The sequence below is a fragment of the Belonocnema kinseyi genome, chromosome 2, assembly GCF_010883055.1.
Source record: "Belonocnema kinseyi isolate 2016_QV_RU_SX_M_011 chromosome 2, B_treatae_v1, whole genome shotgun sequence".
Classification (NCBI taxonomy): Eukaryota; Metazoa; Arthropoda; class Insecta; order Hymenoptera; family Cynipidae; genus Belonocnema; species Belonocnema kinseyi.
In genome coordinates this window covers 178408732-178419758 of record NC_046658.1, presented here as the reverse complement: position 1 = coordinate 178419758, position 11027 = coordinate 178408732, and the positions used below count along the sequence as shown (strand labels likewise).

General features: G+C 29.2%; 1 protein-coding gene across 3 annotated transcripts in view; it reads right to left on the bottom strand.

The window, feature by feature from the left end:
- LOC117167712 (forkhead box protein P1) overlaps window positions 1-11027 on the bottom strand; it is a 421480-nt gene that overhangs the window by 21197 nt on the left and 389256 nt on the right. For all 3 annotated transcript variants that reach the window (XM_033352848.1, XM_033352850.1, XM_033352851.1), the window contains 3 exons: window positions 10345-10413; window positions 4028-4104; window positions 3713-3814 (listed from right to left, as the gene is read on the bottom strand). In XM_033352848.1, the coding sequence (XP_033208739.1) occupies window positions 3713-3814; window positions 4028-4104; window positions 10345-10413 (248 nt within the window). The remainder of the gene's footprint in view (window positions 1-3712; window positions 3815-4027; window positions 4105-10344; window positions 10414-11027) is intronic.

Here is an 11027-nt window from a genome sequence, read left to right as displayed (position 1 = left end):
GCTCCTCCCCCTCCACACAATCCCCTCCTCACGCCCCTCTCCAGAGCCCCTCCCTTCGCGAAAAAAGTAAGACGGACGGACATCCGATCGAAATTTTAAGGGTTTCTGACCGGGGCTACGAAACCCTAAAAACGTGAAAATGATATAAAACTGTAATAATAAAGGTTTGGAATTCTTTTTCAAATCTAAAATCAGTTTTTAAGACGAAAATTAATGAAAAGATACTTTTTTGTGAGAAAAATTAGAATGAATTAAATTTATACGGAAAAAAGTAGAATTAGCGGAAGTGAACAATGCACTCAGGGTTACCGATCCTTTCCTATAATACAAGAAAGATTGGCTTGCAATAAGAAAAGCTTCTTCCACCGTTTCCTATTAAAAAACAGCACCTTGAATTATTAAAAATATTTGTGACTTTAGCGATCTCGTACTTGTTGTACTTGCATTTTTTTTTTTACTATTTTGAAGTATGTATCTCTTATTTTAGTAACTAAAATAGTTCTTTCTAATCACTGATTATTTAATGCTATATTATATTGATAAAAACTATTGCTCTCCTATTGCGAATTCCATACAAATTAGGGTGGGCCGAAATGCCTAAATTTTTAAAAGTATGAAAGGCGTGGTGTGGAAAAGTTGCCTTTGGAGAAACTAAATCTAGAAGCAGAAATACTATATACAAAATAAACAAACAAATTTCTGAAATTTTTATTATTTGATTAAAAATTTTATATAAGAATAAAAAACAATATTAATGAGACTATTAATTAATATTTATTAAATTAATGTAACCGTGAGGCGTATTTTAAAGCTTATAAATTTAACACTCGCGAATTGGGGTCAAAGTTTAAATTTTTTTATAAATTTCCTGTGAGTCTAAAAATTACAGCGAATTCTTTTTAAGCAGAAAGTGAGTGTAATTAAATTTAAAATAATATGAAAATTAGAAAGGAAAAAATTCGGACATAAGAACTTTTTGAAAATACGCAGAAAACCTATATTTTGGATTTGGTTAATTGTACATTTTTATAAACAAAAATGGAAAATTTCGGGTATCAAATAGAGTCAGATAATAGCGAAACAACGTGTAACTATTCAAATAACATCAAAAATTTGAAACCTGTTAATGTTGGTCCTTTTCGCATCGAGCTCAAAGGTTTTATCAATGTTTTAACCAGTTTTCTATTCCCCAAAAAGTGAAGGTGAATTTTTTAAAAGTAGTGTATATTAGTGAACAATAATATAAAATTAAAAATGTAAAAAAATTATAATTTTTTGGAAAATCGCAAATAATTCTATTTTTAAAGTTTGATTAAATGTACATTTCTTTTAGAAAAATTAAAAATGTCGGGTTTAAAACTTATCCAGATTAAATGGAAGAAATGTACAATTATTTAAATATTACGACAAAATTTTCAAATAAGTTAATATCATACACTGGCGGATCGGGCACAAAATATTTGATCAATATTCTATGGGCAAACTAATTAAAGCGAATTTCTTGTAATTCGAGTTTTTGTGAATTAAAAAATAATACATAATTAGAAATTACAAAAAATTGTTTGTAGAAACTAAAACTTTTTTGGAAATGCGCCTAAACACTATTTTTTTATTTTGTTAATTGTACATTTCTTTGATTAAAATAAAATTTTTTGGCTTAGAGTTTCTTCAGATTCAAAAAATTTTCTAATTATTCAGACATGAAAAATTCTCATTTTAAATTTTTTTCGTTGTATCAAAATCAGTTATTTTGTTGCCTTTTTCGAGCGATTCTTACATTCACCTTGAATTCAGAAGAATCTAAGGAATTTAGAAGAATTCAAGGAATATAAGAGAATTAAAGGAACTTAAAAGAATTCAAGGAATTTAAAAGAATTCAAGGAAATTTAAAAGAATTCAAGGAATTTAAAAGAATTCAGAAGCATTCAAGGAATTTATGAGAAAGCAAAGAATTAGGAAGAATTTAAAACTAATTCAAGTAAATTCGAAAAATTCAAGTAACTTAAAAGAATTCAGAGAAATTAGAAGAAATCAAGGAATTAAAAAGAATTCAAGGAATTTAGAAGAATTATACGAATTTAAACGAATTTAAGGAATTCCGAAAAATTTAAGGAATTAAACATAATTCAAGAAATTCAGAAGAATTCGAAAAATTTAAAAGAATTTAAAGACTTTAAAATAAATTCAAGAAAATTAGAATAATTGAAGGAATTCGTAAGAATGCAAGGAATTTATGAGAATTCAAGGAATTTTAAAGAATTAAAGAATTTAGAAGAATTGAAGGAATTTAGAATAATTAAAAACATTCAGAAGAATTAAAGGAATTTCGAAGAATTTAAGAAATTCTGAAGATTTAGGGAATTTAATAGAATTCAAGGAATTTAGAAGAATTTAAAATTAAATAAAGTAAATGGTAAATAAGGAGAAAATAAATATAAATAGAGTAAAATAAAAAAAAATAATATATAATAAATGGTAATGAAGTAAAAATAGTAAAAACCATTCGCTGGTGATATAACAGATTCATTTGAAAAAGTTAAGAAATTCAGAAGAATGAAAAAAATTCAGAAGAATTCAAGGAAATTAGAAGAATTAAAGGAATTTAGAAAAATTCGAGGAATTTAAAAATTCAAAGAATAAAAAAAAATTCAAGGAATTTAGAAGAATTTAACAGAATTCAAGGGATTAAGAGAAGTCAAGGCGCTCAGGGAATTCTGAGAAAACAACCAAATGTAGGGAATTCAGGGAATTTAAAGAAATTAGAGACTGTGACAAAATAATAACTTCAATACCATTCTTTCTAATTAGTCGTAAATTAAAATCTTGATCCCGATGCGTACCTATTTCAACTTTTTGTTTCACGATCTGTTCTTTTTCCCTAAAGAAAACTTTTCCGCAATACACTTTTTTAGTTTCAAAAATTTGGGTTTTTCGGCCCACCAAAATAAACATCCTCTACCTTTCGAAATATAATAACCAGAAAATTGTCCATCCTGCGGGAATACTGCTTTCTCTTCTTGACAAAATGCCTTCTAGACAAAAGCCCCTCTAAAAATTTCTTTCGCAGTGTGTAAAAAAATTGACTAATTTTGATAACAAATTTTACTCAATCTCGATTAAATTGTCAAAGGAGATTCCGACCAAGAGGGATCTTACCAAGAAGTGAAAGTGCAGCTTCCCCATCCTGCTTTCAGATTACCTTTCTTGAACTAGTTTGGAACGCAGCGATGTCTCACGGAAAGAAAAAATTCGCTTTTCATATTTTTCCAAAATATGAATGGCGAAAATAAGTCGTTAATTACGTTTGCTTTCCTAAGAAAAATGTCTTTGAAAGGACAACAAATGTTTTCGTTGTAGTAGCAAAGCTTTTCGAAGCTCACGGCAGAGCGCCATGGTCTAAGAGCGGATGAGAACCACTTTGAAGTTAGCTGCCAAACGAAGTTTGGCTTTCACATGCGCAGAACCGTCGGCGACAGAGAGGGAAACGCGTTGAAACGTGCGCGCGCCGAAACACCGCGGAGTGGGGCGCACGCTTTCCGCTGGTCTAACCGGGGTTCTCAACAAATGAGAGTCGGGCTGCGATCAACAGCTGACTTCACAGTGGCTCTAAACAGCGCCCTAACTATGGCAGATAAAATTTGCTATTAAAGCGAAAACCTCGGGCTTAAATGCAAGTCCTAATTTTTTAGATAATTAGGATATTGAGGTATACCTTCCATGTAGCTGCGTTGCGTCGGAAATAGCAGAACGTATTTTGAAACCAGTTGTAAATTTCGTTCAACGTCAGCTGCTTATCCGGAGATTCGATTATCGACTGTAACGAAAATAATAGAGATAAATATCGGAAAAAAAGAAAAAATGTCCTTTTACTCCAAATTTAAGACAATGCTGACCAAATATTTTGCGTCAATGTAATATAGCATAAACCTATACCTTCCAGACAATTTTGCTACAAACAAAGACATTACAAAAATATTTTTCTCGCATTTTTTTCGGTCGTATTGTTTTTTAATTTATATGGACTCACCTGCCGAATTAAGGAGGCGTACGTGAACGGTGGTCTTACGTCGGCGTTTTTGTAAAATTCCCTATTACGTTGAATTTCTGTAAAAATAATGAGTCTTCTTGGTATCGATTCAAAGTAAACAACGCCAATACGTGCTAATGGCTTTAACGCAACGGACGTAAGACACGCTGTCTTTTTGCATGTTTATACTTGCGGTGTAAACAAGCAGACTTTCTAAATGCGGATAGGTTGATGTAAGCTTCGCTCGAGAATATTCTATCTTTTTTTAACATTTCAGAGAGGCTACGAATTTAGCTAATAAAAATCAAATACTTAAACTGAAACAGAACAAAGGTACATCTCAATTTTAACAGTTTTCATCAATTGAGGGGCCGGATTCTATAACCCCCATGGTTATTGATAAGACGGTCGTTCGGAATTTCGTTTTTTTTTACTTTTTTGGGTCCCAATACAAATTTTTCGGCTCCTTTACTTTTATCAAACAAATTAATTTTCTTGTGGAGGTGCTAGCTTATATCAATACAGCCTTAATATGCTCAAACTGCGCTTAGCAGTCTAAACTCTCCAACCTGATGTCCGCAGTCTAAACTCTTCAATCTGGGGTTAGCAGTCAAAACTCTCAAACATGGGATGGAAGTCTAAACTCTCTAATCTGAGGTTAGCAGTCTCAACTCTTCAATCTCGTTTTGTGCTGGTTCGTAGTGTGACGTAAACGCAGCAGCATCAGGTGCCAACAAAATACGAGATTGAAGAGTTTAGACTGCTAACCCCAGATTGTATAATTTAGACTGCTAAAACCAGGTTGTAGAGTTTTTATGTAGCTAAATCCAAACTGTAGAGTTTAGAGTGCTAAAACTAGACTGTATAGTTTAGACTGTCATAACCATATTAGAGAGTTTAGACTGCTAAAATCAGATTGGAGAGTTTAGACTGGTAAGCCCAGATTGTAGAGTTTAGACTGCGAAACCCAGCTTGTAGAGTTAAGGTACCACTTCGACAAGAAAATGATTTTTTTTAAATTAGAGAAGCCCAAAATTTAACAGTATTCGCTCACGTAATTTAAAAAATTCTTCAAAAACCTTTCAGGGAAAAATATCTCGTATATAACAATTTAATTTGACCAATTTACATTTTTAAAATTCATATCATCCCTAAATTTTTTTTATTTATAAAATTTTCAAAAAATATTACTTACTTTACTGACGAAAATGTATGTTATTTGAAAATTTTTTGAGGACTACTTGTCCTCCCATTAAAAAAAAATGTAATAAAAAAAATATATAAAGTCTTGTCAAAGGAAAGTTTGTGCACCTTACTTTTTAAATTTAATTTAAAGAAAAGATTTTTTATTTAAATCTAAAGTAATTCAAACGAAGTGTTCACATTATTTAGCCTTTAATAAATATATTGAAAAATTAATTTTAAGAGAATATTGAAAAATATTTCAAAACATTTCAAATGATTTCTTAAAATTTGGAAAAAAGAATGTAGAAGACGTTCACGTTTTTGAAAAAAACGAGAACGTTAAGACATATTTAGAAGTTTACAAAAGATTAACAGCAATTTTAAAATTAAAAAGATTTCAAAGAATTTTAAAAGCAGATTTTCGAACATATCGAATAAAAAATGTTGAAGCATTTTAAGAATTTTGAAGGTGTGAAGATTATAAAAAAAAAATTCTCAAGATTCCTAGAAAAACTTACAATCATTTTTTTTTAAGAAATTAATTTTAGGACCTTATTTAAAAATATTTTAAAACATTTCAAAAGATTTAAAAAAATTGTTGAAAAAAAGCTGGAAAGATTTCAAAATTATATTTTTCATTTTTAAAGATTTTTCAAAAAATTGAGGAAGAAATTGAAACATTTTAAAGAGATTTAAAAATATTTCAAGAGATTTCTAAAATTGTCAAAAAGGAACCTGGGAGGTTTAAAGGCGATTTTTCAAATTTGGAATTTTTCTGGACAATTTTAGGAATGATTTGACACAAATCAAAAGATATTTATCAATTTTAGAAGTTTTTGTGAGATTTAAAATCTTTAAAAACTTTCAAATATTTCCGAATTTTTACTAAAATTTTGTAAAATCCTGCAAATAAAAAAAAAGTATTTAAAATTTTCCCGAATACTTTTTCGAGACATACCTAAAATCTTCAAAAATCTTTTTGAATTTTTAAAATAATCCTAGGAAGATTAGACTTATATAACCCTAAAAACAAATAAACACGTAAACTTAACAAAAATGGTTTTTTGACATTTTTATTTTGTAATACACATTATTTTCACCCTCAAATTATAATTTGATGGAAAATGTTTTCATTCTTGATAGAAAAATTAAAGAATTTAAATACAAAACTTGTTTGAAAAAGGTTCAAGGCCCAACGCTTTTCAATAAAAAAAAATCATAGGCGGAAATGAAATCCGGTACCTCAAATAAAAAAAGAAAATAAAAATGGAAAATGCTGCAAAATTGTTTTGCAGACACATTTTTGAAAGAAAATACAAAAAAAATAACAAAACTTCATGCATTTGAAATGAAATTTTTTTACGTAAAAATTATTAATAAATAGTTATCTTTAATAAGCCTATGAAAAAGGTAATTTATGCTACTACAGGAAAAGTAAAGATGAAGAGATTTTGATCGAAGTTGAAGAGCTTATTTCCGAAATATACTTTCACGCATAATTTTCATATTTATTGTTTATTTATTTTTTTCTATTTGTGTTTTTAGTAATGAGTACATTTTGGAAATAAATTCTTCAAATAGAGAAGTGGGTCTTACGAATAAAGAGCGGCAAATTATTTTTCTTCTCTGTAATTAATTACAGGGTGTCGCTTTTTTAAAAATTTGAGGCTTCCGTCAAAATATATATTTTTGAACAATCGCAGAGGCGCCTAAGTAAATGATAAGGAATAAAATAGGAAACATGAAAAATTGTATTTTGTAATTAGTAATTAGGAGATATTATTTTCGAAGTCTATGTTTTTAGTGATTCCAACGATGTTACTTGCCTAAATAAATTGAAAATTAGAGTAAATTCTATAAGTGTTTTTTAGGGAAAATAGTGATGTTTTGAATTTCTAACTATTTTATTATATAAATGATGAGAGTATTTTATAGAAGCTCTATTTTGATATTCATTTACCATTAGATGAAATTTTAATAAAACTTTTCAACATAATTTCTTACACCAAGGTTGATACAAAATGTTAATCTCCAAATTTTAGGTGGTTTCCAGGTTTTTCTCAAAAGCAATTTAAAAAAAAGTTTCAACTTCCTTTTTTCTATTTTATTCCTGATTAAGTACAAAGGACCCGCGCTGGCAACGGCCAGTCACTCAAATGCTTGAGGGGAAGTTGGGTAATAAAAAGTAAGTAAAAACATTTCAATTTTAAAACAATACCTCGTAAAGTCGACACTCTGTGATTAAGTTTCTGAAATAATTATTTTCTAAGCTATTATACTTTCCTTTCTTTTCATTGCTCAATTAAAATGTTGACCACGAATTGTTTTTAAAAACCTAATCTACATTTTCTTTCTTAATAAAATAATTATTATCAGGGTCTAAACTGCCGAGTGGCCCAATACACTTTGTGAATTCTGGATTTGAAATTGTATAGTCCGAAATCAAAAAGTGTGCCATGGATAATTAATTTTATTTTCGAAACAAAAATTTTTAAGTTTTCTAAGGCAATAAAAAAAATACAACTATTTTTTCGAAGTTTAATTATTTCTGGTTGAAAAGATTACTATTATGGTTTTGTCGAGACCTTCTCTTTCTTGTTGAAAATTTAATTATTTTGTTGAAAATTCAATAGTTTTCTTAAGAAATCATTCTTTTTGGTTTAAAATTTAATTGTATTATTGAAAATTTATCTACCTGGCCATTCAATTGCAAGTTTTTTCTTTCGTGACTGAATTATATTTTTCGGATGAAAACGCAACTACTTTCTTTTTAAAGTTAATTCTTTTTGGTTGAAAAGACTATTATTATAATTTTGGTTAAGAATACCGCATTTTGTTGTTGCAAATTAAATTATTTTGTTAGAAATGTAACTGTTTTGTTGAAAATTCGTCTTTTTGGGGTGAACATTTAATCATTTAGTTAAAGTTTTTTTTTGTTTCTTGACAAAAAAATATTTGTTATATGAAATTTCATCATTTTAGTTAAAAAATTTACCTTTCTCGTTTGAAAATTTATTTATTTTGCTAAAATTTAAACAATTTTCTTAAAAATGCATCCTTTTTGGTTGAAAATACAACTATATTCTTTTTACAGTTAATTATTTTTGGTTGAAAAGACTGCTATTATGTTTTTATTTAAGAATTACTTTTTTATGTTAAAACTTTAATTATTTATGGATAATTCGAGCTTTGGGCTGAAAATTCGTCTTTTCGGGTTAAAAATTTGATCAATTAATTTGATTTTTTTCTTTCTGGACTGAAAAGTCATTTTTGCAAGAAAATCGAACTGTTTGGTTTAAAATTAATCAGCTTTGATAAAGAATTTAATTATCTTGTTAAATATTCCTCTTTTTGTATAAATTTAACGGTTTTTAATTTAAAGTGAAATTTATTTTTGTTTGGAAATCTAACTGCTGGATGAAAAGTTGAACTATTTTGTTGAAAGTAAATGTTTGGAGATTCATAATTTAAGTTGAAAATGAATCTTTTTGGTTAAAAATGTAACTATTTTTTTCTAAACTCAACATTAAAAAAAAATCATCCTTTTTTGGATTGAAATTTAACAATTTTTTCGAAAATTATTTTTTTAATAATTTGACATCACTTTAGATGATAGGTTATATCTTTTGTTGATTTAGTTAAAATTTTAATTATTTTGTGGAAAAATTTTATTATTTTGCTAAAAGTTTAACAATTTTATTTTAAAGTCGTCCTTTTTGGTTGAATAGAATTTTTTAAAATTAAAAATTAAAATAAATCTTGATTGAATTATTAACTATTACAGTCTTTGTTGAGAATTATTTTTTTTCGTAAATATTCAAATGCTTGGTTTGAAAGTTGATCTTTTTGTTGCAAAATTAATTTTTTGGTTAAAAATTAATCCTTTCAGTTGAAAGTTTAATTAAATCGTTAACAAATTAATTTACAGTGCTGGAAGTGCAAATTTTTTTAAATAGTAGGTTTTGATTTTGGTTTAAACTATATTGTACAAAATTCGCATTTTTTATGAAAAACCCTAAAAATATATTTGTTTAAATACCCGAAAAATATCCTTATTTGTGTCGAAAAAAAGGTGTCTAGGCCGAAACTTGCAACAATTTAGGCCCTGAAAATCATGCAAAACTTCCTTGAAAAGTAGTTTTTGAACTGATTAATCACACAAATGCTTTTATAGTTTGATGAGTTTCATTTTGCTCAAAGAAGAAAAGTATTTGCCAGATTTGTTCATTCGACTCACGATCTGCTTGGACATGCAAAAGACATCTTTCAACGATTCTCTTGAAGCCACACGAAGGTAAGTTGACAGTACCTTGTTGGACGTCTAGGCCAGCACGCTCCAGCATGTAGGGCAGCCCTACACGGTGGGCGCAGCACAATAAAATGAAGAAACAAGAGAACCATCGGTAAGAAAAGATTAATTATTCGTTGGAAAAGTAACGCGCAAGCGCTGCATACTTTTATTATTATTTTTTTAAAATTATTTTCCACACTAAATTGTTCGTTTACGTCGCCAACAAGGTGTCGAATGCCAATTTGAAAACTTTAGGTGATACCGAGTGATTAATGATTATCATAAAGAGGATTAGAGCCACTGCCGCTCGGATCACATATGCGGAGCACCACTGCCCTGGGAGAGAGGGGGGGGGGAGCGCAGCAACGTGCGTGCTCGGCCTGCGCGCGCACGCTTCTGGGCGTCCCCCTCTCTTCAGGCCAGTGGTTCTCCGCGTGTGAGAGCCGAGCTGCGCTCGAAAGTGGCTCACGGTGGCTCTAATCCATTCTCCAATGATTATGTGCACGCAAAACTCCCAACGGGAACAAAAGACCAAGAGAGGACCGTAAAGTGCAATGAAAATTACTACGAGAAATTTTGGTCAGGGTCAATGGGCCTATTAAGGAAGGCGATGTCCTCTCGTGAAATGCCAAAGAGAATACATACAAAGTATGATAAGGATTTAATAAATTATAAGAAATAAATGACACATGCTTTGTTTATAAAAAGTGATAAATGAATAAAATTGTACGGAAATTTCTTAACAAAAAGAAATCAAATTAGTTGTAAAAATATATGATTGTGATTATCAGTGGCATTTCATGAACCGAGCATCACCCTGACCCTTTTCAATAAATATTACCTTCGTTAATATCTAATCCAGATCTATCGACGGATACTCTGCGCCTTACAGTGCCCTCGTCATACAGTCCTACGGATAGCATTCAATTCTCAATTTGTTCTTTTTTTCATCTTGTCGACGCGAACGAGACACAATTTTCTAATTGGTACAATCAAAAGTCCACAAGAAGGTAATTCTTTTATCAGAGTTATTTGACATTTATGGAATTTGACTCAAAAGCAAGAAATTAGTTTTTGGAAACTTACGTTTGCAAGCTGTGCCAGAAACTCGTTAGATAATTTGTTAATTTAGGAAAGCAATCATGTCAAATTAAATATCTAATATCAAAGACAGGAATTCAGACAATAACAATATCATAAAAAAATCCGGATCCTAAACAAACATCCCTCTTGATATTTTTAGTGAATTTCGTTAATAATAACTAAGCCACGTATTAAAAAATAGCGAAACTGTGAATTTATTTATAAAAAATGGATGAAATAAGTTGAAAGTTGTTTAAATAATAAATGAAGGCTGCGAATTTTTAAAGAATTATCGCAAAAAGTCATTTGGCAAGAGAAGTTTGGTTGATTCCGTAAAAATTTTGAGCTAAACATAAAAGCCAAATTGTGTATTTATTAATAAAAAATTGTCCACTAAATATAAATTCTTGTCAATTTGCTTAGAATCATAGCAAAGATGTA